Genomic DNA, 27,319 nt, shown 5'->3' with positions numbered 1-27,319 from the left:
TTTATTTATTTATTTATGATGTTATGTCTTCATCATGATGGTCACGGTGGAAATATTTCATGAGTATACGAATAATAGTCAAATGGATTACAGTTACCACATCAAAATTCAACCTCCATGTCCGGGACTGAGCTCATGCCAAGTGTCTGGGGTTTTTGTGTCAAGAAACCATCCAAATAGCGAATTAGTCCTTCCACGTCTTCCAGTTCACCAACCCATCCAATATACTGATCCGGTCGAAGAACAAACATCGCACCACGGATCCTATCAAGGCCCCATCTCTCATACCCCTTTCCATCACAATATAGATCCCAAAGACACTCAGAGTCACACCAAATCTTATCATAGTCCCAGCCCATGACAGGGTCAAATGGATGTAAGATCTCTGGAAAGTCAAAAAATTCCACTTCCGTCCATGGAGCACTATGAATAGTCAAAGTATCGACTATACCTTCCGGACGTCCTGGAACAGGGCATATCGAGTGAGAATAGAGGGTCTTGTCTTATCCAAGCCTGACAAATAATGACCCAGAGCATCAACACGCTGCTTCTGTTCCTTGTCACGTATATCTCCCGCAAGTACGACTAATTTGAACAGTCCATCACTCTCCATGATCCTCGTCGTCCATTGGATCAGGGCATCTCCAGGATTCCGAAGCTTGACTGGTGGAACTCTTTCTCCTGGAATAAGCTTGGTAGCGCATGGTGGTACTATCTCATTCCCAACTTTGGAAACCAAGGGACTTTCACCATAAAATGCCTTAACCCCATCCGCGAAATCCTGGAATCCAGAAACAAGGTGAATCATTTCATCCGTTTTCCCTGGTGCTCCGCTCTGATTTTTTCCATTGTCACCAGTGAAATAAGTTGACCAGAGCTTGTCAAATTCAATTAATCGCTCTGCGAGAGGATGTCTCTCCGAGTTATAAGTGTTCAGGATGGTGGGATCAGCGACTCCAGCTACAACCAGCGCAATCTTCCACCCGAGATTAAACCCATCCTGCATACTGATGTTCATGCCCAATCCAACTTTCGGTGAGTGAGTGTGTACTGCATCGCCGGCTAAAAAGGCACGGTTGCCCTTGGAGAATGTGGGTGCGATACGCTGCCCGATCTGGTATACGGTCCACCAGTCAACTATCGTGAAATCGAATGTGTATGGTGACAAAATGGCTTGAACTCTTGTTTTTATTTTCTCAGGTATGATTGTCGAACGGTCAAATCGGCCATTTGTATTGGTACTCTCGAAAATATGGGTTGGCACGTAAAATCGGACGAGCTTTCTTTCGCGAGGAATGACGAGCATTGTGCCCGCTTTACTTGAGACGGTTCCCATGCGACGAATATCGGCTATTCCGGTCCATTGTCAGAGTGGATATTGGAATATTGGGACAGGTTTTCACTTACGAAAATTGCTGATCGGAACAACATCAATTACTCCCCTGGGTCATCATTCTTGTTAGTTTTAATGCAATGAAGTGACTCGAGAAGGCAAAACGCACCAAATATGCTCTGTATTCGCGCCTTCATAGGGAATTCCCAGCTGCTTCCTAGTCCAACTATGTGCTCCATCACAGCCAATAATGTACTTGGCCTTGACGATCTCACTTCCTGCTTGTTTTCTCTGTCTCTGACGAGACAAATCATCCCACTCATCAGCAGGCAAGTTCGCGGGTATGTTCAAGTTTGTTTTCGGATCGGAGTGTTGTATCTTAACAGATATAGGATAAGAATTGGGATCTTTATCCAGCGACTGATCATACTCCAACGACTCGGCTGTCACACCGCGCTCCACCTCGATATCTGAGTATTCTCGAATTTTGTCGAGCATGAACCGTTCGATACGACCCTGGCTGAGGAGCAGATGAGCCATCGGCGACTGGAAGACTTGCTCAGGCGTTATCGGACCCTGTCGCATTAACTTGCCGTCCTCTCCAGGTACCTATAAATCACCCCATGCGTTGTCAGATCACTCCGTCGATGAATTCTCCATGTGGGAAATTATACAGACCCAAAAAGCAGGCTCGACGGATGGATGACCCTCATGACGAACGCGATGGTAAATTCCTATACTATCAAAAATCTCCAGTGTTCTCATGCGAACTCCGTCGGCGTGGCCTGTGAACACCTTTGTGTCTCGTTTGTCGATAATCCGTGTTCGGATCCCATACCGCGCCATCCAGTAAGCGACCATTAAGCCCGATGGGCCGGCGCCAACAATGAGCCTTAATATTGAAACTCATTAGATCGTATCAGACAGGTCTGAAAGGTCGACTTACACATCGGTATGCGATTCGCGGATATGATTGTCTAGAGACATGGCCAATTCAAACGTTGGCAGCTGGCAATCTCGGGTGTATCTTGAACGTACAAGAAGGATTAAGGAGTTGTTGGACGCCTGAGTGTTCTAGGCGCAGGTAATTAATTTATAAATTGGATTAATTTATTCATTACATCCCGAGGCCCATTTTGCGACCAATCAATTCAGACTCCGAGAGTCTTTAGTACCGGAAGGTCATTAGACTACATGGATAAGCACTTGTAAGCGCCAAATGTGCAGTAAAGTCAATTTGGAACAGTCAAGTTCTCCTAGAGCTTGAGAGCTTTAATGAACGCCTAAAATTGTATGATACTAGTACTCAAATTAGGATCCAGGGCTCGGCATTACTTAGAACAAACCTTGGAACTTCTGGGGCATCTATGAAGGTCGATACTCACCGAAGCCGTGCTACAACATTGAAACAGGAGGCTTGGTACAATTATCGGGGACTGAAGAAAATCCGAAGGAACTTTATTCGCGGCTTTCTTCAAATTTCACCAGTCAACGTATACAATCTGTGTGTCACCTAATGAGTTGGCCTTGTAGGACCGCTGAGTCAAGGGCTGACCAATAGTGCCGGAACATAGGTACCTAGCTTCTATTAGAATCTAGCTCTAATAAATCAAAATCAAACCCTTAATACAAATACCCCCGCCTACATAAAGCGGCCTAAAAGAAGCCTCCGAATGCAAATGTACCCATGTAGGACATCACCCAAGTCTATAGTGACACTATTCTCTAAGCATGATCAATAGGAGATGGACCAGTGTCAATAGGGTATGTGAAGATGTAGTTCGGACCCTTGGCCATCAGACCGCTACCTCCAGGACGCATCTGAGAAGCAGGGAGCCAAAGCTTCTTGTCAGCAGATACCCACATAAGGTCCGTCCAGAGGAGAGCATCATCTTGAACAAGGATCGTTGCGCGACCTTCGGGAGTAACTTTCCAGATCGCCAGTAAATTAGTATCACTGACATAGATATTCCCGTCGCCGTCAATAGTGGTTCCACCAGTACTGGGGGTCAAAGCCAAAGGCTCAGCATAATCTTCCAGTACGAAGCCATCGTCGTGTTGGTCAACGTCGCATCCACATAGGTGGTCTTGATGCGGTATAGACCGCCATTGCAGGGTTGATAGTATAAGTAGACGCCGTCAGGTGAAACTTCGATTTGGTCGAGTCCAACAGAGAGCGTGCTGTCAGCACCGCTGTAGCCAGGCACCAGGATGCCGTTGTACATCATGGGGAACCAGGCCGAGGCGGAGTCTGAGTTGACAAGCACACGGACTGCATGGCTGCTGACGAGATCAAGTACGATCAGTGCGCCTGCAGTGTCACTAAGGTACGCAATCTTTCCTGAAGCGCTGAACCGGACATCATCCACACCGCTATCGCTGGCTTTGACGTTGTCAAGGTAGTAGAGCTTGTCAACCGCATTCGTGGTCAGATTGACACCCACAAGCTTGGTTGAGCCGTTCACCCCTGTTGAGCCACCATCAACTACCCAGTAGCGGCCATCGGGGCCAATTCGGGCGCCGTCAACGCTGACGAATGTTTTGCGAGGATTGGAGGTCGGGTTGCTGGAGTTGTAGGAATTCCATGCCTCATTCGGATACAGCACGGTTGTGTTGTCGTTGAGTAGTTCCACTATTTGGGGTGGAAGAGAGGTAGAATAGCGCTGGGATAGGAATTTGCGACCACTTCCACTCATGCTAATTCCCTGAGTTGCAAGGTCTAGGGAATAGACCAGCTCCAATTCGGATGCCTATGCGTTGACTGCGGGAGCAAGCAAGCCGATAAGGCCTGCAAATAGGGTGGTTCTCATTGTAGTGGAGATTTTGCGAGAGATCAATGCAATAAAATTCTTGATAATGATGTTTTATCTGAGTTGGAAACAGGCGCTCGCCTCTAGCTCTTCATTGCTTAAATACTGTCTCCAGTATATCCCCTATCATAGATCGTTATTCATCGCATTCAAATTTCGGTGCTGATCCGCCCAAATTCTGGAGACATTGAGTCCTCATATAGATGCCAAGCTCAGCCAAGCAGATGATAATATTGCTTTTGTGTCAACATGACGAATGTAGTTAGCTCTTGATACCAGCCTCAATAGTGCTAGATGGTGTGGCTGTGTGAATTTTAACGCTGTTGGAAATAACCTCATCGACGAATGTATGAAAGGGGTTTAGTCTCCGCTACCAGATCCATGATAAGATCATGTAGATCATCTCAAATGTAGGGACTGAACCTTGGAACTTCAATCTCAAGTATTCTAGATTTTTTTAGTAATATAAGGACACGTACCGTATGCTCCACATATCTTCAAGATATTCAAGTTAACATATTATATAGATTTTTCTAAAGTTTAAAGGATGAAATCCTATATAGACGAAGACATCTGGACCCAGATGCTACTACTCCGTACTATGCTCTCAATCTCGGTTTCCAAACACTACCCACATAATCTTGGAATCATCTTGGCAGTTTCAAATGTTCAAAACACGAGGACCTGTGATTGCGAAATGGCAAAATTCGTCATGGCAGTTCCAAGTTTGAGTTCAACATTTGAAGATTGCGTATCCACGTTCAAGAAGGGATCTGGGCAAAGTCTCCAAAGAACTCCAAGGTGAACATTTCAAGTCCGTAATCGAAAGATCCAGAATAAAATTTATTGTAACTGACATGAATCTTCTCTTTACGGATTGATTTTTAATGAGTCTCTGAAATGTTGATAAAATGTTCACATAATATTAAAAGCTAACCGAAATCAAAGATACATGATATCCAAAGTTTCATAATAATTAAAGTCCTCGCGCGGCCATCACATTCTTTAAAGTCTGCTGGAACTTGGGAACATGCTCTGGCCCGATCATAGTGTAGTGCTCCCCGCCAACCTCATGGTACTTAAGATCGTCGCGGACGAAATCCACCCAGTGATTAAGCTTCTCATACCGGTACTCTTCACGAGACGATGCAACATCTTTCAGCGGTGTACAGAAGAAGACATCCATACACGACACACTTCCAGAAGGATCATAGTTCCATCCGATCTTTTGCAGAGAGAATGCAACATTAACCCAGGTATAAAGAGAGTCATGGGTCAATCCAAGTTCGGCTGTTCGGACTGGGTCGCTCTGGGCAAGAAGTCTATCGATCTGTTCACTCTGCGGAAAGCCTCGGAGTATGGGAGCCAAAGCTTCAACACAGTCTTCGGTTATAATCTGGCAGAAATAGGCAATGTGAACCAGCCCAGCTGTCCAGTCGAGTCTTCGCATGCGATCTCTGATATGAGGGGGGAGATTCAGCGAGGCTAAGAATTTCACGTCCTCCCCAATTGCTTCGAGCTGCTTGGAAATCTCAAACGCAAGAACACTGCCATATGAGTACCCGGCAAGTGCGTAAGGACCATGGGGTTGTTTCTTTCTCAAAGCAGCATAGTAAGTCTCTATGAGTTCATCTCGGTCTTTGAAAGTCTGTTCGCCAGGATTAAAGCCCCGGGGTCTAAACGCATAGACTGGTCGATCTGGGAAATACTGCGCCAATGCCATGAAGACAAGAACTTCTCCGACACCGGGGTGGAACAACCAAAGGGGAGTTTTAGAGCCATGTGGCTGTAAAGTGACGATCGGATGATATTCGCCGGTATATTCATCGCCCTTAAATTTGCGAATGGCCTCTGCCAGAGATCTAATAGTTGTGTGCGTGAGAATGATAAGCATGGGGATTTCCTTGATTTCAAAAGTCAATTCGGCCGAGCGTTTTAGCTTCATAAGCTCCACAGAACTAATTCCTGTGTCCAGGATTGGCATATCAATGCCCATGCCGATATCTAACCCAAGCATATCTTTGAACAGGGACATCAGTGTTCGTTCCGTATCATTGCTTGGAGCTGAGACATGGGTCTTGCGATAGCAATCCAAAGCTTCGACATCTTTCTTCAGATACTCGGCATATCTTCCCCCAGTTAATGCAGTCAATATTTTTGGACGAGAGAGCTTCCCCAGGGTTGTCTTTTGCAAAATCCCCGAAGGAAGTGGCAATACAAGTGGGCGAGAGGAGGTGACGAGCACTACCGTGCGGATGATTGCGTGTAATGCCGCAATACGCGCATCTGTATCATCGGGCTCATAATCTTGTTGGTAAACGACGAAAATCTTCTCGGGACTGATAGTGGTTTCCTTGTACGAGAAGCAAGCAACAAAAGATGGTGCTACACCAGGGATCCGTGCATACTCAATAGCCTCTTCAATCTCGTATGGTAGATACTTGACAGAGTTGATGTTGATCAGCTCTTTGAGACGTCCAGCCAAATGAAGCTGCCCTTGTGAATCAATGGTAGCCAGATCTCCAGTTTTGAACCAACCATCTTCAGTGAAGGCAGCCTGTGTGGCCTCATCATTGTTGAAATACCGTGAGAACACGATTGGTCCGCGTAGTTCCAGGTGACCAGCATCATTGGTTGTAGGGCTGAGGTCATTGCTAGGCACTTCTCGTGCGGCATCCAGGGGAGTGACTCGCATCTCAATACCGGGAACAGGCGTACCCAGCACACCAGACTCACGTAGTGCCTTCCTGTCTATTTCTGGAAATTTGCGATTAAAGATCGCTCCAGCACAGATCTCGGTCATTCCAAATCCTGGGATAATAATATTTGATGACTTGGCGCCTAGCTTCTGCAGATAGTCTGTCACTCGCACTCCAGTATCGACATTGTTGAGTTCGCCGCCCGAAGTGAGAACCTTTAATTGGGAGAGATCAATGCCTTGCTTCTCCTCCGAAGATGCTTCATCAAGTTTCGCGAGTAGTTTGCGCAAGAAGAAGTCAGGAGCAAAACTCATCGAGACATTGTGCTCAGAAAGGAGGCGCAAGAAATGCAATGGATCTCCCAATACTTCGACAGCCTGGACCTGGACCTGGGTAACGCCGGCGAACATCGCTAGCAGATGAACTTCCGTGAGACTAGCAACATGGTCCAGGCCGATCCAATTGAGGACAGCTGCATCTTGACTGACCTCTATGGCAGTCAACTTCCCTCGTAGAGCAGCAAATATTTGCTCATGAGTTAACCCGACAGCCTTGGCATGTCCGGAGCTACCGGATGTGAGCATCAAGACAGCGACATTTTTAAGCTGCGAATTCACAGGCTGAGAAACAGGATTCCGATGTAATGCGCCACTAGTGCTGGGATGGTCGCCGCTATTTTCCCCATTGCTGGAGAGTGATTGGTTAATTGGGCACCCTTGCTTCGCATCCACATGGCGATCACTTTCGACCGCGATAACCCGAAGAACATCATTTTCACCGAACTCACTAGGCAGGAGTTCCGAGTGGGTCAAGACTAATGGGTCTTCGAGAATGGTATGCAGGTGCTTGAAATGAGCTTGACGGCCCTCGCTGGTGTTCACCAAGGGCGGCGACAAAGCTGGTACACTCCCGGCCAGGATACTGGCCCAGAACCAGACGATGTTATCAAGATGATGTTTGAAATGCACTAGAGTGATACCTCCAGGACGATATTCATTATGCTCGAGGAGCCATATTGCCTTCTGCGAAGCCCAGTCACGGAGTTGAGAGTAGCTGATTTGTATTGGAGAGGCGTTGCTTCCCTCTGGGTAGGCGATAATGCCGGCGGTGGAGGTAGACGATCGATTGAGAAGAGATAAGATATCTGGTTCGGAAAGAGATGTCATAATGACTTGCAATGGTTTTGCTGTTTGGCTAGGATTGAGTTTTTGTTTCTGCAAAGAAGAATTTGATGCTTTTCAAGCGAGGGATGGGGGATCTTCGTCCTTAAAGGTTGACTCCTATGCACATAATGCACTTACTCAGCTAGGGGTTAAATAGCTCACCGTCTCATATCAACTTGATGCATCTCATGTTGCTCAATGCATCTATCAATAGTACAGAGAACGAGGTTTGACGTGGCTTTTGATGCAGTTTGACCTGATCCTGTCTGTTTTCGGATCAACATGCCCTCTTTGAGTTACGCATAACTCTAGGTGCAGGTGCGGTGCTGACGCGTGGTCTTGACTCTTGATGAGCTTCATGTAAGGGTGACCATGCAAATCAACCTCTCGGTCTCATGGATTAATTGCCATAGGTTGTTTATTTGCGTAAATCAGGTAGATGATGACTCGAATCCTGGGGTCAAGGGCGCACTGCCCACAATGTACCCCGGAATAAGGATGTTCTGACACTTCAAAAAACAAAGCATCGGACATTTTTTGCTGATTCAGGAATGTCAGATGAGTCTAAGCTTTCTTGTCATCTACACTCGGACTTCCATGTCACCTTCAAATCTCTCAGTTCTTAGCTCTGGAGAGATCGACTAAGATCTCAACATTCCCGCTTGTCTCACCATAAGCTGGGCCCTATTTGAATCCAATTTGCAGTAATCTGTATCCAAGTAGTTAACGCTATGAAGGTAGTACCATTATGTATGCCCTGGTAGAATTTGAATACTCAACCAGTAAGGGGCCCTAGAGGTCGCACCTTATTCAAGAACAGATACATGGTGCTACCAGTGCCAGGGGACTGACCCTTTTTGTCTAGTGAGGTGGTCAAGGTCTTATAATATTTGTGGGCTAAAGACTTTCATTTTCCTTTCTCTGAATAAGGGAAAGAGATTATGCATAGTCTTTGATCAATCACCAATTTACCAAAAGTCTGGACACGCTACTCATCCTCAGTCTGCATGTGTATGTTTGACTTCAAATTCAAGTTCTGGTTAAATAGGTGAGAAAAGGGCTCCTCTACTTAGCTTATGAGGATTTCCAGTGATATCTGGATTTGATTGCGTATGTGTGTGTGCACTGTGTCGTACGGATAGCTTGATTCTGTTCGCGGAATAATGAGTCTGATAAGATTCAATACATACTAGGTAATCTTCAAATATCAGCACCACATTTTGATAATCATGCAACATTGTAATTACCCTTGGAGAAGGAGAGTATGAATGTCTCTCGTTCGACAAATTATTGTCAAGTCCCATCAATTTCCAGTTATCACTTGAGGGTGTTTCGTGTTCTCCAAATCTATTGTATGCAGTTCACTCTCTTAAGAACGGGTGAGTGAAGAGCGCACAAAAGGAACAAACGTGAAATACTAAAAACATCCTGCAGTAGGAGGAGCTTGGACGAAATGACCTTTAAGTTATAAGCTGCTATAACGTTGAATACTTTGGGTCACTAAAGCATCCTTAAAACCCCAAGAGCCCGCTTGCATATGCGCTCATGCCTTTCAAATGTTGAAGTTGATGTTTCTCTCACCAATTGCAAGCTTTTCTTTGAGTTCTTTCTATTGCTCTATGGTGCCATTATCTTTGTAGTTGTATATCTGCTTTATACTATAGCACTCCCACTGTTTTTGAGGATATTTTTGGGTAACATTTCTAAAGTTGTTCCCGATGCGATAGTATGAAACTTTCAAAAGTTACCTAGGCAGTGAGGTAGAAGTAATTGTAATAGTTTTCATTGAGATGTTACCTACTAGTAGTATTTGAATACTAGGTATCATTGCTACTATGTAGTAGTCTTTTCTCTCATCTTAATCTGATCCCTGTGTGTATGTTTCACTGGTAGCTGAAAATGAATAGATAATCCGGGAAAAAAAGGACATTGAAGCAAAAAAGAGAAGGAAAAAGAATCAGCTGCCAATACTATAAATAGATAACACAGCAATACTAAATTCTTCTCCTTTTCAACTTCCAAATTGCACAGGTGATATCAATGTTATATAGCCTGGAGAGGGGGGGAGGGTGGTGATGGGGGGCAGAAAAAGTGATGGTTTTCTGCCGGCCCTTCGGCCCTTTCCGCCTTTCCTCCTCACACCGCCCACGTGCAACCAATGGTGAAGCGCAGAAAATCAAAGATCCACCACTGCCCTCTAAGATATAGAGGGCCAGGCAATTGCCGTAGGGCAGGGGGCCACTGTGTGGAGCATCAGACGATATGCTCAATCCATCATATCGTCCACCTGAAGGGTGAGGCATGCCCAGCATGCAAAAAGTATGATTACTCCTACGACTCAGCAAATAGCTTGATTACTTACTCTTTACAGGACAGAGGAGATGGAGCAGAAGAGGCAGGGCAACGGAAATGCAGCGGAACAGGTTATATTACAGGGCAAAGGAATTGGAGCACAAAAAGCGGTTTTTTGTCGAATCAAGACCACCCGATGACAACTTGCTGGACTTGTCAAATTCCACAAATGAACGACTGTCAATTATGAGGCGAAGACTTGTTGAGTCCAGGTGTACTAGACCACTTGATCCTCCGTGAGATATCACCTTTCTCCCTCACCACAACACATCTCATACAGGGCACTTTTCATCCCCACTCAGGTCCTCCGACAGGTCATGAGTCCTGCTTTGCCCCTGAATAAGAGAGAGACCTTGATTTTTTATTATCGGCCCCTATGTGAGTGGCACCTCGCTGTTACTGGCAGGGTAGCCATCGCCTGGAGGACCACCCGCTACTGTGATGTGATATGACACGACGCAAAAAACACATACGCAATCTCAATTTAAAAACAACCAAGGCCCAAAGCCAGACCCCGATGCTTACTGAGAGCAGAACACTAGATGACAGAGGGCAAGACACCAGATGCCAAGAGCCCATGCTACACCATGTGAAGAGAAGTGCCATGTGTGAAATGAACGTTTATATGGATCTCAGCTATACTTCGATCGCTTTGGACTGTTGACAGACATCTGGACGAACTGCTTGTGAACTTGTCGAGGCGATTTATGATTTCATCATACTAGTAAGTGCATGTGGGACTCGGATATAGTCCTTACGCTGATCTTAAACATTAGAGCTCCTTTCGCAATTTGAAGCTTGAAGAGTTCAATTTATCGACTGAATTTGAGGACCAAATCATGATCTATACTTTCTTGCTTTGTTGGCCTTGTAAGGTACTGCGTAGATTACTTGATTTCTTCAAGCTACGTTGAGTATCGCTTGTTAGAAACCTGTGGTAGATGGACACCAGTAAGACGCATTGAATATGGAAGATAGGTCAGTCGCCATCGACATCGAATTTCCAAGGACGGGCTGAAGAGGATCTTCAGGATAGAAAAGGTAGTCTGATAAACCATCCAATGGGCTGATAGAAGCTGAGTTGTCCAGAGGCTCTCCATCCTACATAGAATCGAATTTTAGCAGACAATAAACAATAAAAGACAAACCAAGGATCAAAAGAGCTTACCTCTTGGTGGACAACTTCCTCGGTTCCCACCGAGTTTATTTTCGAACTGCCTCCGCTGGCCGGCACTGCATGCTGAGATTTGTCGTTTGATTCCCGCACAAACTGCCGAGCAATATGGGAAAATTCCGAAATGGAAAATTCAGGAAGCGAACCATTGTGACTAACTTCCCATCGGCTGAAATATCCACCCGCTATATCCAAAAACGCGAGATTGACATTGATCTCTTTATGGAATGGATTATGAACGACGAAGTCGAAAATAACAAAAAGGGCGGAGATGGGTACAATACCAAGTTCCCTGGTCAAGTTAGCGATCATCAGGCTAGAAGGAAGTTTTCGTTCTATACCAAATAGGAACATGCGGTTCATGCTCAATGTGTCTGCTGAGATAAATAATACTCCGGGCTGCTTCCATCAGTTGAAGCTTAATCTGCTGATCGGAATGACACTGCTGATCTGCATAGAGATGAATTCGCAGGCGACATAGAGACAGTATCAAAGCACAATATAAAAACTGTAACTGAGCTCTCATCTCATGCGCTGATGCATATGCAGTATCCTCTTTGGAAGAAAAGCAGGATTTGTGAGGGCGGAGGTTTTCTGGGAGAGAGCCTCTCCACGCCTCCAGCTCGTAAAACATAGACTCGATAGCTGCAAGACTAGGCCCCTTATGGATCCGAGTCGCACTCACAGAAAAGAGAGATTCGTACATCCTTGACATTAAGCGACCCAAACCTGTCGTGATCAGTAACCAGTTTTGGTGACTATCTGAAGTCCCAGGGATATCTGGAACAGGGCAGCCTATGTCATATTCAGGTATCATCTAGCACATTAGTTAGCTCTTTGCCATGCTTATGTATTCCAGGGTCAACTTACCGAAGCCCGCCCCTGAAAGAAACAAAATACTCTCTCCTGCCAATATATAACCCAAAACACCATATGACAAGCCTTTTCATGGTTCAAGTTACCAGGAGCATGAGCGGCGTTGTAACCAAGGACTTGAACTATTCTCGCAGCTTCTGAGATCAGGGTTTCTCCAATCTGCATACAGGAGAAGTTCGTAGCAAAGATTGCCTATAGTACCGGAATGAGTATTTTCATTTAAAGGATTGCTTTTTCTCCCTCACCATTGCTGCCAAAGCCTTATTTGGTTGTTATTCGACCTTCATGTTGATAGGTGCATGGACACGTACTTGCGCATGGACTAAACCTTCAATTGGAACAAGTATTTGCGGTAAAAGGCCTAGTGCTATTTCGAAGTACTTCCATGCCTTTCCCTTCCCTTGATCGAAAGAGCCACCATCCACATACTGACACCCCAACGCTAGTACGGTATGATAAAGCGCATTAAACGGAGCGCTTTTTGCTAGACGCTGTGACGTATTTGGTCCTAAAGCCTTTTCCTCAAAAGAATGACGGTCGAGAAAAGGTGACAAGGGGTGTATCTTAAGGTAGTAAGCTGGAACAACCATCAGTAAGCTTAGTTAAACAAATGTCTAATTTTAACTAACCTTCAATGTAACAAGCCGCGTCCTCCGGTCGAACTTTTATGGGCGAAGTGGGCATGGTGAACTTGATTACAGCGTCCCGTGCACGCTTAAGAATCGAATCTTCCATGGTTTTAATCAGATGGTGTACTCTGTTGTGGCCAAGAATGCGGTTAAGCGACTTGATGTGGCTATCTGAGAAGAAAGCCATGCCATTACTGGCCACTGGGTATGACGTGAGCTATTGAAAAGTCAAAATCAATTCATTGGAAAATACCTTGATTCTCATTTGTCTGGTCTGGTCAGCTATAGCCACAAGCAGCAAGCAGTAGAAAAGGCTGCCTGACCTTGAAAATGGAGCATGCATCACCATTGTTCCCTTCCATCTGCTGGCCTAGGGGATTTTGGTCGACGTACAATGTTGGACTAATTGTAGATGACAACGAACGTGCTGAGGACACATTCAAATTAATAGTAGTTATGAGTACTGTAAGACTTTATCATAATCAAGTCGAAATATCGCGAATTTCTGTCCACGTACCTGGACTAGGCAAACCGGATGATCCCTTCGGCTTCAATTGCCTCCGTGTGAGGCGAAAATGGCATGCTGCATTTCGTTTCTACTTCTTGTTAAGCCTGAAGCATCCAGCAACAACTTTGTTGATTCCGGAGTAAGCTATCGTACCTGACAAGGAATGCACACGGTACTTCTCGGAGTGCCTAATTTCTCTAGTTCGTCAAATCACTGAAGGAATCGTATCAAATTTGAGCAAAAACGAGCAAAAACTCACGTAGGCATCGAACTTTTCTCGTTTTGCAACTATCGCAAGATTTGGCGATTCGAGGTTGAAGCCTTTCGGCCATTGTCGTCCAAGCGGTTGCCGTTGCCGATGCTCACGGAGGTCAAACGAAACCCGAAAGGCGAGAATCGGCCAGAGAATCACGGGACTCGGGTGTCGGAGTCGGATTTATCTCGGCATATGCACATTGTGGTTCAACTATACGAAATCCGATGTACATTTTATGACTTCCGAGCTACGAACTCCGAGATGAATTGCGTTTATCAATATTTTAGTCCTCTTTAGTGGGACTTTCATTTCTCAAGAGATAGGGGTTGGCTGCTGCCAGTTTAGAGATTTCCGGTGAAATTTTTTCCATTAATAAGTTATGGATCCTATATAATAAATTGCTTTCCAACGTTGTCCGTATACCCATCCGCATTCATTACTAGTCTATTCTTCTCTTCCTGAATTACTACACTCATTTCACTTCATTCCTTTATAATATCAATAGTCCGCAAGCATTGAAGCTACTTCTTGGTATATTTCAAGATACCTCAATGATCTCCGAGTCCACAGCAAATCATACGGGTGATAAGGATGACCCGGTAAATGTCACACCGGCATGGTCACCACATGAGGAAGAGGAGTTGAGAAGGATTGCCACCCAGAGATCTGTGAGATCAGTAGCAAGGACGACTGGGCCTGGGAATGCACAATCTCCAAAGCTTGATCCAACGAGTCCCGAATTTAACTTGATGGAGTGGATGCTGCATGAGGTTAGGCAGTTTGAGGAGCACAATACTGGACGGAAAACCGGGGTCATATTCAAGAATCTTACCGTCCAAGGCGCTGGATCTGATATTCAACCCCAGCATACAGTTGTATCCGCATTTATTTCGCCTATCCTCGATGGCACATTTTGACGCGGTCACCGAGAGCCCAATACGATTTTGCACGACTTTCATGGTCTAGTCAAGCAAGGGGAGATGCTTTTGGTGCTTGGTAGACCTGGTGCTGGATGTTCGACCCTTTTGAAGACGCTTTCTGCTGAGACAAACGGCCTGGAATTCTTACCCGAGACAACCATCAATTACGATAGAATCTCACAGTCCCTGATGAAGAACAATTTTATGGGCGATATCCTCTATAGCCAAGAGGTTGAGAAGCGTGAGTTCCATAGGAGTTTTGGAAGATTTGACATCTAAGACTAATGAATTCGTTCTTGTAGACTTTCCTCACCTAACTAACAGTCGGAGAAACACTTGAATTCGCTGCTGCTGCACGTGCCCCTCGCCAAATTCCAGATGGCATGACGAAGAAAGGACAGATTGAGCACATGCGAGATGTGGTTATGACTGTTTTTGGTCTTTCCCATACCATCAACACAAAAGTGGGATCTGATTTTATACGAGGTGTTAGCGGTGGCGAGCGAAAGCGTGTATCAATTGCAGAGATGGTCCTCGCCAACTCGCCGGTTTGTTGCTGGGATAATTCCACACGTGGTTTGGATTCTGCTTCGTCGCTGGACTTTGTCAAGGCACTGAAAAAGAGCTCGACAATTTTCGGAACCACGCACCTTGCGACTTTATGTCAGCCCTCTCAGGCTATCTACAATCTTTTCAACCAAGTTGCGGTGCTTTACCAAGGACACGAGATCTTTTTTGGTTCCACTTCAGAAGCGAAACAATACTTTCAAGATATGGGCTGGCAGTGTCCTGCTCGGCAGACAACCGCAGACTCTTGACCAGCGTCACAAATTCAAATGAGCGAAAGGCCTACCGGGCTTCGAAAGCAAGGTTCCCCGAACTCCCGAGGAGTTCGAAGCCCGCTGGCGGAGTAGTTACCAATGCAGGGGGCTGATCCAGGAGATTGAAGATAGTATCAAGATGCATGGTGCTGATTCCGAGTCCGTCAATGCATTCAAAGAGAGTCATCCAAATCGGCAAGCCAAGTATACTCGTTCTACCTCTCCCTACCTGTTGAGCATTCCTAGCCAGGTTTCAATATGCCTCAGGCGGTTTTACCAACGCACTTGGAATGATATCGCTTCCACAGCGACTTTGATGATCGGTCAAGTCGTGTTCTCACTCATTATTGGGTCTTTGTACTATGGAACTCCCTTCGGCACCCAGGCTATGACCTTGAGGATGTCAGCATTGTTCTTTGCCATTCTTCTCAACTCACTCTTGACGGTGGCTGAGATTCAAAGCTTATACTTTCAGCGCCCAATTGTGGAAAAACACGCTTCCTATGCCTTTTATCATCCATTCTCAGAGGCCCTTGCCGGTGTCTGTGCAGATATACCCATCAAGCTCGGAACCAGTTTGGTGTTCAATGTTGTGTTCTACTTTATGTGTGGGCTACGCTATGAGGTTGGCCCGTTCTTCATTTACTGCCTTTTCGTTACGTTATCTCTGCTTTGTATGAGCCAGATATTTCGCTCATTGGCAGCTGCAACGAAAGCAATCCCTCAAGCCCTTGCTGCTGCGGGTGTCATTCTGCTAGCTGCAGTCATTTATACTGAATACATGCTACCTGAGCCTAACATGCATCCTTGGTTCAGATGGATATCTTACATCAATCCCTTGAGGTATGCATTCGAGGCGTTGGCTGTCAACGAGCTCCATGGACGCGACTACCCATGTTCGAGCGTTGTACCAGCCTACCCCGGATTTGTCACTGGATCCAGCAAGTCGTTCATTTGTGCTGAGAAGGGTGCTTTGGCTGGAGAGTTATTCGTTAGCGGGGATAGCTATCTTCTCACCAGCTACGGCTATGAGTACAGTCACCTTTGGAGAAACTTTGGGATCCTTTGCGGGTTCACGATAGCCTTCCTTGTCCTTTATTTGATCCTCGTTGAGTTCAATTCAGGGTCCTCTTCCTCAGCTGAGAGTCTTGTTTTCTTACATGGTAAAGTTTCTCTCGCGCTTCAGAACTCGGCAAATGATTCTCGGTCATCCACTACCAGGGCGAACCAGGAGCACGTAGCCTCTGAGGAGGCTATCATGCCCCCACAAACGGATACATTCACATGGCGAAATGTGTGCTACGATATTCAGATCAAGAAAGAAAATCGTCGCTTACTTGATAATGTCAGCGGTTGGGTGGAACCTGGAACGCTAACGGCCCTCATAAATGTCTCCGGAGCTGGGAAAACAACGCTGCTGAATATTCTTGCTCAGCGTATTTCGGTCGGAGTTTTGACTGGTGACATGCTGGTGAATGGATATCCGCTCAGCGCAAGTTTTGAGCGCAACACAGGCTACGTTCAACAGCAAGACCTTCACCTTCATACTGCAACTGTTCGTGAATCGCTACGCTTCTCAGCATACCTTCGCCAACCGAAGTCAGTTCCACTGGCAGATAAATACGAACATGTTGAGAAATTTAACTGCTCATGAATCGAGACAACCTAGGTAGTGGATTTAACTAACATAATATTAGTCATTCGAATGCTGAACATGGAAGAGTATGCGGAGGCTTTGGTGGGCTTTCCAGGTGAGGGATTGAATCTCGAGCAACGGAAGCTCCTCACCATTGGTGTAGAGCTTGCTGAAAAGCCTGCATTACTTTCTTTCCTTGATGAGCCGACATCCGGGCTGGACAGCCAGTCATCATGGTCCATCGTCGCACCCTTACGTCGCCTTGCATCGAGTGGGCAGGCCGTTCTTTGCACCATCCATCAGCCTTCGGCTATGTTGTTTCAACAATTCGATCCTCTCTTATTTCTCGCAAAAGGTGCGAACTGTGTATTTTGGCGACATCGGCCCAGAATCCCGTACAATTCTGGATTACTTTGAGAGGCAAGGTGCTAGGGTCTGTCATGACTCCGAAAATCCGGCCGAGTATATCCTAGAAATTGCAGATGCAAAGGGAAATGGGAATGGTGAAAAATATTGGCCTACGCTCTGGAAGAGCAGTAGGGAGGCAGATGAGATGATGATGGTTCTTGACAAAGCTTGTGCAGAACACCGGCAGGGAGAAACTTCAACTACTGACACCGACGCCAATGCTGCTTCCGCCTTCGCGATGCCTTTCAAAGAGCAATTCATCGCCGTGCTTCACCGTATCTTTCAGCAATATTGGCGATCTCCTGAATACATACATGGCAAGCTGACTTGAGGTGTTCTATCGGCTCGTGAGTGTCTATTTCTCTGGTTACTGCAACTGATTTTCTAACTCTACATTGGAACAGTCTTCGTGGGATTTTCTTTTTACCAGCCTGGCACATCCGAACAAGGCCTACAATCAATCATCTTCTCGGTGTTTATGATGACCGCCATATTTACTGCAATGGTCCAACAAATCATGCCCCAATTCATCTTCCAGCGCGATCTTTACGAGGTTCGAGAACGTCCCTCAAAAACATACCATTGGGCAGCTTTCCTTGGTGCCAATATCCTGGCTGAGATACCTCAAATATTTGTCGGAATCGTTGTCTACGCTTCCTTTGTATACTCTGTCTACGGCGTTGTAGACTCGCAACGCCAAGGAATCCTGCTACTGCTGATTGTGCAGTTCTTCCTTTATGGATCGACATTTGCCCACGCAGTGGTTGCCGTACTGCCTGACGCTGAAACTGCCGGGCTGTTTGCCACTATGCTGTTCAATATGACCCTGGTTTTTAATGGTGTACTAGTCTCCAAAGCTGCTCTACCGGGCTTCTGGTATTTCATGTATCGCGTTTCCCCTATGACATATCTTGTCAACGCAATCATTGCGACCGGAGCGAGTGGCAGACCGGTGAACTGTTCAAAGAAGGAGCTAAGTGTCTTCGAAATGCTAAAAGGGTATGCGTCTTGTGCGGATTATCTCGAGGTCTATCTTCAAGCCGCTGGAGATGCCGCAGGCAAGCTTCTCAACCCCGACAGCACCGATCAATGCGAATATTGTACCCTTCAAACAGCGGATCAGTATCTAGCTAGTCTGGACATATCTTACAGCACCCGGTGGCGGAACTCTGGCTTGCTTTGGGTTCACGTCGGATTCAACATTTTCTTTACACTCGTGGTTTATTACCTCTGTCGGGTGAGGCCATCGAAGAGAAAGGCGTAACTTCAAGTTGAACCCAGTTACTCTCATTACACATTGTCATTCACAGCATGGCTACATATTCACGAAGGATCATCTGATACTTCGTTCGCATGTACATATTTCAAGTTACTTTCATTCAAGATCGACTAGACTAGATAGAATTGTACTAGACCAAGGAGGCATTCAACTCCTGCCACGCTCTGGCGAGCATGATTTTTTTCATTTTTGAAACAACAAATTCATTCCTTACTCCTATTCTAATGTGTCAATGTGCACCGGTCATCGAGAAAGCAGATCTTTGTTTTTGCGAATATTTTTTGCATTTGCCAATCATTTTATGATCTCCATAAGGGACTCGGATGTGAACATGTACCTCGAAGGTCCAGATGTCTATGGTTGATTCCGATTCCACTTGTTACCGGATTGATAGGATTTGAGAAGTATGAGGGTTCTAGTAAAATTCAACAACTTGAGGTTATGTAACAGATTTATCATGTTCTAATATGGCTCAAAAATACTACAAAGAAAAACATTTGAAAAGACAACACATGCACATGTGAAATCACTCTTGCCAACTAGCACCCACCTTTTGAATCCAAGTCTCGTAACACTCCGGCTCCTTTCCGAGCAGCTCAACTTGATCCTTGTATTCCTCGCTAGTCATCTCGAGCTTTCGGCTAGCAAATGACTCCACCATCAATCTCAACTCTCTGCCCTGCTCTGGGCCTGTGAACGGAACAATTCGCTTCTCAAAACTCTCGAATCCCTCTTCAGTGATTGGAAGCATCTTGATTTCCTTTCCAATTGCCTTGGACCACAGCTCCGCAATTTCAGATCCCTTATAGATCTGCTTCGTTCCAACGCAGACGTGCTTGTTGGCCCATTTCTCATTGTTTACCATAGAATTCTTGACAGCAAGAGCAATGTCTGAAGGTGCCACACGACTGACTCCCATCTCACCGAGTGGCTCAGAGTATACATTTGCGCCTAGCATTGACCTCTTCGTTCTGAGGTCGTTGGAGAAGAATAGTGTTGGACGAAGAATTGTCCAGGTGTATGGAAAGTTACCATATAACAATTTCTGCTCGGTGATAATTTTGACCAGAATATGTCCTGCTGAACAATGGCTCAAAAGCTCTTGGACACCCTTAGGGGTAGTGAAGTCAACACATGCCGAGATATAGACAAGGTGTTTAACGACTTTCGATCTGGCAAGGCAGTCCAGAATGTTCATGGTTGTGAAGAGCTCATCTTGGCCGGTCAGACACAGGAAAACGGTGTCGACTTCGTATTTGACAAGCTGTTGTTGAAGCCAAGATGGATCTCTGATGGAGCCTTCCTCGATGATAAACTCAGCCGAGCCGTCGATTGGAGGTGGGAGGACTTTCTCAAGACGAGAAGCATTGCTTGTAGGGAGAATAACTCTTGCTCCCTCTAGAGGCTGGAGGAGGGGAAGCAACTCTCGGCCAATATTGCCGGAGGCAGCGGTGATCAGGAAGTTCTGAGGCATTGAGATGATGTGAATTGACAGAGAAGTGTCGGTTGTGATGTGAGAGATGAGGAGGGGAATATCTGCCTTTTTAAAGAAAAGCTAAATAAAACAGATCAGTTACGATCTTATACGAACAGTTGTACGGGACCTAGATCAAATTCGGTAAAAATCGGTGTTACAAAATTACTAGTAGGGGCCAAGAACTACCATAGGTATAGGAGAGTCATGGCTTCTAGTGTTCTAATCCACTACCATCGGATAGTCGTTAACTTGAAGGAGAAAAGAGTGCGGGAATCCTAAAATTCAATACCGTGTAACACATAGCTAGCTGACTGTGAAGACTCTTGCCAAGGTGTTAGGGGGACTTTTGGTAAATGGCCCCCAGTTGGTCTCTGCATACTCCATACTGGAACGGGTCTGGGGCGAAATCCCCTTAGTGCTAAGCTCGATCCAGTCTCCAGGGCTGATGAATATCTCAAAACAGAAGCATTGCCAAGAATAGAAGATAGTCCGAGCTACTACTCTTCATGGTCAGGCTCCACCGAAGCTTCTCATCGTAAGGGACCAGGAGGACATATGGCTCTCCAAATCAACCAACCTTGGAAATGATCCGTTTGACTGTTATTAAAATTTCTCGCCACTTCCAGTGCTTAGATCGATCTCTAAAATTTAAGTATACGTATAAGCCATTTTTAGTTAGGAACCATGATGTATTTTCTACTAGTATCAGTGGATAGGTGTGTTGGGGGCCCTAGGGATCCGAGTAGTTGTCAACTAGTGGCCCCCAAAGATCGAGTAAGCGGGTCTGTGCAGCCCCAGGCCCGGGGCCTTGGTTACTAGCAAGTTGCCCCAAGTTAAATATAGCCCCCAATTGATGTTCATGTCAAGCCTGGTGCACTTGAGGCTAAGCTCTGTGGCAAATGTGAGGTTGGAAAATTCCTAATAAGCTTGTCAAAACTAAAGCGTAACTCGTACCACATATGCGTATGCCAAGGGAAAACTACATGTGTACACTTCACTCGACATTGAAGCTCGCACTTGATAAATGCAGCTTGAGGTTCTAAAATCACTAAGCGAGATCTTGGCATTGACAGTGTAGAGTATGCCAAGTCTTCAGGTGCTAACTAGTAGATCCAAACATTCAAATACGGCTATACTAGTACAAAGAGGATTTTCAGACTATAACAGCCCCTATATGCAGTAAAACGTTGAAATGGACTGTATTAACAGTATCCCGTATAAAGAATCCCTGCCAGTGTGACGGTCTCGGGCATGGCTGTGGATGCATACATACTAGTAGCTCTTGGGAAACTTCCAATCTGGAGATTTGAATTTCAAGCACTTGAGATGCTATACTATTCTGCAAGTTTCTGGAAGTTCTCCACGTCCACTTTGTTGACATGGAGGAAATGACGTAACATCATGATCCTGATATACGGTTGCCTGGAAGGGGAAGTAAGAAGTCACCGCAGTACATACTAGTAGTAGTAATAGTTGACTAAAATAGGTGGTCATCCAGCTATCAAGATTTGAGCATACCTTTCGAAATCAAGATGACGGTCCTGGATTATCATTGATCAATTAAAATGCCAGATAAACATCGATGAGGCGACCCATTCCGGTTTTAACGGCACCTGGGTGCCAGTGGAAACAAGAAGGATATGCATAGCAGATAAGCATACCTCAGATGAGCTGGTCGTGACTGGACTTAATCAAATGAACATGAACAACTTCCAAGGTTGAATCCATTTTGGATTCCAGGACAAATAGAGGACAGATTTTAGTTTTTAGTCGATGCACCGTAAATCCAATCTGACTCGGAATTCACCGATTCCTCAACTGCCGTGTCGCCGAGCCTTATACATCTGCATCCAGGATTCATCTCGGGGCCAAGGGACTAGAACATTTGAAGGCAAAGCTTGGCTTGCCGATTGAAGGAAGAAGCCGTCATATTTTGACATTGAGGTATACATTTGATATTATTCGGTATCTAAAATATTGTGCTAACTGGTCATTAAGTATAAATTATAATACCGGAAATTATGTTCGTCCAAATCTTCAAGTTCCGAATATTCTCATCTGAGCCTTCTAACTGCAAGTATAAGACTAAACTTTTAGTTCTAAGATTGATCTAAGTACAAACTAGATAGTATGAGATTACTTAAGCTCCTTCCTTGGTGGCTGTCTCTCATAGTTCATAGACGAAATGAAGACCGCGTCTCCAACATTGAATGCTGTAGCCATGACTGACTCAAACAACGCATCACAAGACACTTCAAGAATTGTGAGCCCTTTATTGAACATTCAGTATACAGAAAAAGAGCGAATCATCATCACCAAGAAATTAAAGCTCACTCCATACGACCTGTGCACAGTGTCAGCATATCTCACGGACAATTAGCCGAAGCCAAAGCACTACAGTATGGATCGAATGAATCAATTCCCCCCACAATCTTTGTTCTTTCTTCATAAAAATTGTGATCAAAGCCGCAGCAGATACTCTCTCCTTGCATTAAGCAACATTCCGAGGGGAAAGCATTTTCGGAACTTTAGAGTATGTGGATTGCCACATAGAGCAACGAGGCGGGTGATCATCAAGAAAGGGAACGCGTACGACAACGACCCTTCAGCTCTCAGAAACCTGATCTCTAGACCTAATGATTATGTAGCTGATGCAAGATGGAAACCCGATCGATACGATCCGAAACTTCAGATATCCAAGCTCCCTGTTGTTTTCCCCACTCAGGTGAAAATCGCGTCTTAATCGTTGCTTGATCTTGCGGCTGATCGACAGATGAAGTTCCACGGAACAGCTTCCCGGTCTGAATCTCGGTATGCTCCTGATAAAACCATTGGTTGGGTCTGTGGGTTTGTTGCGTTTTTTGCTCAATCCTTGATTCCCCGGAATGTCAGTGTCGAATGGAGTGGGTGCTACTCCATCGCCTTTTTGCGCAACAGGGTGATGTCAGGTACAGTTTCACAGTATAACGGTGAATATGTGATGTCAAGGGCTTAATTTTTGCTTATATTTATCATGCCGCAAGGACTCCATCCCCGTACCAAAACATCTTATTGTATTCTTTAATTTTTATTCGCTTTTATCCTTCTGTGGATATTGTACGAGGGGGCTTTTGCACAAGTGACTAGGCGCGTTCGTGCCTTGGTGTCGACAATTCACGAGCTTATTCCATATATTGCCAACGGGGCATTTCTCCTGCCTGTGCGAGCTTTCGATCAGGCTCGATATGAATTCAGACGATGTTGAAAAGGTCCATGGATCCCTTTCCTTGAAAAGTGTGAGCCAGTCTGAGATTGAAAATACCCCTACGAAGGAGACTCATGGGAAATTTCTCGACTTGAAGCCTCAATCAAAGTTCAAAAGATGGCTTTATGGATTGAAAAATGTCGAAATGGGCGGAATTGAGCGAGTGCCCGAGGAAAAACGAGAGCCTGTCACAGCATCGACTACATTACACATGCTTCTGATGTGGTTTAGCATGACTTTGGCCGTGAACAACATCATCGTGGGATCTCTGGGGACTCTATTGATGGGTCTCTGCTTCAAGGATGCGGCTTTATGTGGTATTCTGGGCAATTTTTTGGGAACAATGGCGGTGGGATACATGAGTACTTGGGGCCCAAGGAGTGGCAATCGAACATTGGTAAACATTCCGGTGACTTACTCACTTGAGGTGTTGTTCTCACAAATCTTGACAGATCGTCTCGCGCTACTTCATGGGTTACTACCCAAATATGGTCTGTTGTTCGCTGAATATTTTAACCAATCTCGGTTATAGTATGCTTAACAGCGTGGTTGGGGGTCAAATAATTTCTAAGGCTTCCGGGGGACAAATTTCGGTTTTACTGGGTATAGTAGTTGTTGCAGTGATTAGTTGGGCTATGGCTATGTTTGGAATGCGGATATTCCAGATCTATGAACGGTGGGCGATTGATCTATATAACAAACACGAAAGAAGAACCTCGCTAATCGAATATCATTCTCCCAGATTTGCATGGCTACCTCAGCTTATGGTCTTATGTATCATGATTGGCTCTGCGGGTCCCAATTTCAACTTCGATATTCACAAGGACTACTCACCAGAACACCTAAATGCCAAACGAATCACCTACTTTTCTCTATGCTTGTCAATCGCTATCGCCTGGGCCCCGTTGTCTGCCGACTATTACGTCTACTATCCGCCACAAGTGAAACGTTGGAGGACCTGGATGGTAACAGTGCTGGGAAGTGCTCAGGCCATGACAATAACCCTTCTGCTCGGAATGGGATTGGGAACCGTTTTGGCCAGTTCGCCTGGTTACCTCGCCGAGTACGGTAACAGTCCCGGTGGGCTCTTGATGACGGCGTATGCTCCCTTGGGCGGATTTGGGAAATTTTGCGCGGTGGTCAATGTCCTTGCACTAGTTGCAAACAATACTCCTGGTGCTTATTCCATGGGTATGAACTTCCAGATGCTGGGTGGATTCTTTCAACGAGTTCCTCAGCCCGTCTTCACCACGCTCAGCACTGTGATTTATACGGCCTGTGCGATGGGCGGGCGCAATTCTTTATACGAAATCTTCAAGAGCTTCCTCCCTCTAATTGGATATTGGGTGATTATGTGGTTCGTCATTGTTGTTGAAGAGGATTTGTTTTTCCGGAGATCCAAAGGGTATGACTGGTCAGCGTGGAATACTCGAGAAAAGCTGCCCATGGGCATCGCTGCTGGAATCGCTTTCTTGATCGGCTGGGGTGGAGCGATTATTGGCATGGTAAAGATCCCCCCCTATTTTGTATTTCTTGAAATATATTAACGTATCCAACAGGATCAAGCTTATTACTCTGGCGTCATTGCACAGGTTGCTGGGGGCTCGGACCTGGGACTATGGGTGGGTGCTGGTTTCACAGCGGTGGCGTTCCCACCATTGAGAATGCTTGAGAAATGGTATATCGGCAGATGATCAACATCACCGTGTATTTGTATGGCCCTAATAGGTAGATCCGAGTTGCATATGAAGAGGACCGGACCGCGGTCCAAGGAATCAATATTCCCCGCAACCGGAACCGGCACTGAAGATTCCGTACATACAAGCGTAATCAGGGGGGAAATGTCAGGAAAAAATGTATTATGTTTGTATATGAGAATCAACTTGGAGTAGTTGGATTTATAAGTGAAGGAAAGAAAGGAAATAAAAGGAATATGTGTATAGAGTAGATCGGCAAATCATGCATTCTTTAATTATGAACTCCACCAGGACCACCACAAGTTCACAACACCCGAACCGAACCCCACTTGACGAGAACCTCAAATCATAAATGCCGTCAACCCGCAGAGGCCGCCTGCATGGCGTTTCTTTAAATTTCACCGTGGCGCCATAACTGGTGGCAGTCTCATATCACACTGCATTATCCATCAGGGGCACCGAAGTATCTATACAAAAGTCCGCCAGTTCCGTCGTGTCGCAATATCCAGCACAATGGATAACGACACGCTGACTTTGTTTACGAGCCGGGGTCAACCACTCTCAGGGGCTGTGGTAGCTCTCTTTGACGCTGCACCAAAGCAATGGCTTCCATATGCCATAGGTCTATTGATCGGGTATCCTCTTCTCGTCCGTTCGCTACGGTATAGGAGAATTCAGAATCTCCAGAAGAAATGCAACTACCCAACACGAGAATCGATGGCCAAAATGACCGACGAGGAGGCGTTCATGATTCAAAGACAGCTCGGAACTTTTGAGTTCCCATTCATGTTCCTGAAGTCCCTGCAGTTCGCCTTATTCCGGGTATTTTCTCCTGTCATCACTTTATCTTACACAAACCTTACACAGACCCACGGGGCGCCTTATACAGCTTGCGCATGTCCTAGCTCATAAACAATGCTAACAATATTCATATACAGACATATGGCATCCCATCAATCTCCCACCTCCTCACGAAAACAACCCAATTCTCCAACCCTAATACCTCTCTTAAGCGATACACCGATACAGCAGCTCTCGTCAATGAGATGGTAGGAAATAGTCCAACATCCTACCGCGCTTTCGTCTCCATCGCTCGAACCCGATTCCTACACAGTGGTTACAGAGCCAGTGGTAAAATCCTCGAATCAGACATGCTATATACCCTTGCTTTATTCGCTCTCGAGCCTGTAAGATTCATCGGGCGATTCGAGTGGCGCGAACTCACTGATCTGGAACGCTGTGCTTTGGGTACATTCTGGAAGAGTGTTGGTGATGGACTCGGAATTAGTTTCGAGGAGCTACCATCTGCTGCATCGGGATTTAAGGATGGGATTCAATGGCTTGAGGAGATAGAAGCTTGGAGTGAGGCTTATGAGGAGAAGTATATGGTTCCTGATGTTAAGAACCGGGAAACGGCGGATCAGACGACGGCTGTAATCGTTTACATGTTACCTCCTGCCTTGCATCCTATCGGATTGCAGTTTGTTTCTTTTATGATGGATGAAAGGTTGCGCAAAGCTATGCTGTATGTTTATCTCTCTGGATTCGATGTGATGGATCATATGCATGAGTGCGATGCATATGTGGAGAATTGTGACTAACTCGACATTTAGGTACGACCCACCGTCACCATTCTGGTCATCTGTCTTCTCGGTTCTCCTTACTACTCGCAAGCTGTTCATTCGCTATCTCATGCTCCCCAGACCTCAATTCTTGAAGGTGAACAATATCAGCCAGCAACCCGATGAACATAACAAGTTCTATTTGACTTCTTGGGAGGCCGCGCCTTACTATGTCAAGCCCACTTTTTGGAACCGGTGGGGCCCTACCGCATGGTTGACTTGGGCTTTAGGTCGTCCTGTTCCCGGTGATGAGGGTGACAAGTATTATCCCTCTGGTTACCATATTCAGGATATTGGGCCCAAGTTCTTTGAAGGGAAAGGTCAGAAAGCGATTGAGGAGACGATGAAGGAGCTGGAGATTACTCGAACAGGGAAGTGTCCGTTCCACTGAGATTTGCTTAACTGTTAAGGGAGG

The 27,319-nt window shown here is 45.7% G+C and overlaps 8 protein-coding genes across 8 annotated transcripts; 3 read left to right on the top strand and 5 right to left on the bottom strand.

The window, feature by feature from the left end:
- Nucleotides 1-101: 101 nt before the first annotated feature.
- Nucleotides 102-2,320, bottom strand: N7483_003337 (putative phenol 2-monooxygenase; the record flags this gene model as incomplete). Its single annotated transcript, XM_057086774.1, has 6 exons — nucleotides 102-383; nucleotides 452-1,350; nucleotides 1,408-1,442; nucleotides 1,503-1,942; nucleotides 2,012-2,225; nucleotides 2,280-2,320. The coding sequence occupies 6 exons, from the start codon at nucleotides 2,318-2,320 to the stop codon at nucleotides 102-104; spliced, it is 1,911 nt and encodes a 636-aa protein (XP_056946603.1).
- A 738-nt stretch (nucleotides 2,321-3,058) lies between these two features.
- N7483_003336 (SMP-30/gluconolactonase/LRE family protein) lies at nucleotides 3,059-4,029 on the bottom strand (the record flags this gene model as incomplete). The annotated part of the gene is given in 2 exon segments (XM_057086773.1): nucleotides 3,059-3,420; nucleotides 3,438-4,029. 2 exon segments carry the CDS (start codon nucleotides 4,027-4,029, stop codon nucleotides 3,059-3,061), a joined length of 954 nt encoding a protein of 317 aa, XP_056946602.1.
- A 1,090-nt stretch (nucleotides 4,030-5,119) lies between these two features.
- N7483_003335 (non-ribosomal peptide synthetase) lies at nucleotides 5,120-8,008 on the bottom strand (the record flags this gene model as incomplete). The annotated part of the gene is made up of 1 exon (XM_057086772.1): nucleotides 5,120-8,008. The coding sequence occupies one exon, from the start codon at nucleotides 8,006-8,008 to the stop codon at nucleotides 5,120-5,122; it is 2,889 nt and encodes a 962-aa protein (XP_056946601.1).
- Nucleotides 8,009-11,281: 3,273 nt separating this feature from the next.
- Nucleotides 11,282-13,091, bottom strand: N7483_003334 (fungal specific transcription factor domain-containing protein; the record flags this gene model as incomplete). The annotated part of the gene is made up of 6 exons (XM_057086771.1): nucleotides 11,282-11,458; nucleotides 11,526-11,823; nucleotides 11,873-12,348; nucleotides 12,402-12,599; nucleotides 12,719-12,984; nucleotides 13,037-13,091. 6 exons carry the CDS (start codon nucleotides 13,089-13,091, stop codon nucleotides 11,282-11,284), a joined length of 1,470 nt encoding a protein of 489 aa, XP_056946600.1.
- Nucleotides 13,092-14,351: 1,260 nt separating this feature from the next.
- On the top strand, nucleotides 14,352-18,849 carry N7483_003333 (uncharacterized protein; the record flags this gene model as incomplete). Its single annotated transcript, XM_057086770.1, has 7 exons — nucleotides 14,352-14,675; nucleotides 14,832-14,961; nucleotides 15,045-15,506; nucleotides 15,562-17,100; nucleotides 17,239-17,532; nucleotides 17,603-17,860; nucleotides 17,990-18,849. 7 exons carry the CDS (start codon nucleotides 14,352-14,354, stop codon nucleotides 18,847-18,849), a joined length of 3,867 nt encoding a protein of 1,288 aa, XP_056946599.1.
- Nucleotides 18,850-19,390: 541 nt separating this feature from the next.
- N7483_003332 (SDR family oxidoreductase) lies at nucleotides 19,391-20,338 on the bottom strand (the record flags this gene model as incomplete). The annotated part of the gene is made up of 1 exon (XM_057086769.1): nucleotides 19,391-20,338. One exon carries the CDS (start codon nucleotides 20,336-20,338, stop codon nucleotides 19,391-19,393), a length of 948 nt encoding a protein of 315 aa, XP_056946598.1.
- A 3,227-nt stretch (nucleotides 20,339-23,565) lies between these two features.
- N7483_003331 (purine-cytosine permease family protein) lies at nucleotides 23,566-25,279 on the top strand (the record flags this gene model as incomplete). Its single annotated transcript, XM_057086768.1, has 3 exons — nucleotides 23,566-23,982; nucleotides 24,038-25,090; nucleotides 25,145-25,279. The coding sequence occupies 3 exons, from the start codon at nucleotides 23,566-23,568 to the stop codon at nucleotides 25,277-25,279; spliced, it is 1,605 nt and encodes a 534-aa protein (XP_056946597.1).
- Nucleotides 25,280-25,795: 516 nt separating this feature from the next.
- Nucleotides 25,796-27,295, top strand: N7483_003330 (uncharacterized protein; the record flags this gene model as incomplete). Its single annotated transcript, XM_057086767.1, has 3 exons — nucleotides 25,796-26,104; nucleotides 26,221-26,807; nucleotides 26,896-27,295. 3 exons carry the CDS (start codon nucleotides 25,796-25,798, stop codon nucleotides 27,293-27,295), a joined length of 1,296 nt encoding a protein of 431 aa, XP_056946596.1.
- Between the last annotated feature and the right edge of the window lie 24 nt (nucleotides 27,296-27,319).

This window comes from Penicillium malachiteum (genome assembly GCF_028827825.1).
Source record: "Penicillium malachiteum strain IBT 17515 chromosome Unknown utg000002l:1.0-8849297.0:1.0-8852440.0, whole genome shotgun sequence".
NCBI lineage: Eukaryota > Fungi > Ascomycota > Eurotiomycetes > Eurotiales > Aspergillaceae > Penicillium > Penicillium malachiteum.
This window is presented reverse-complemented; position numbering and strand designations above follow the sequence as displayed.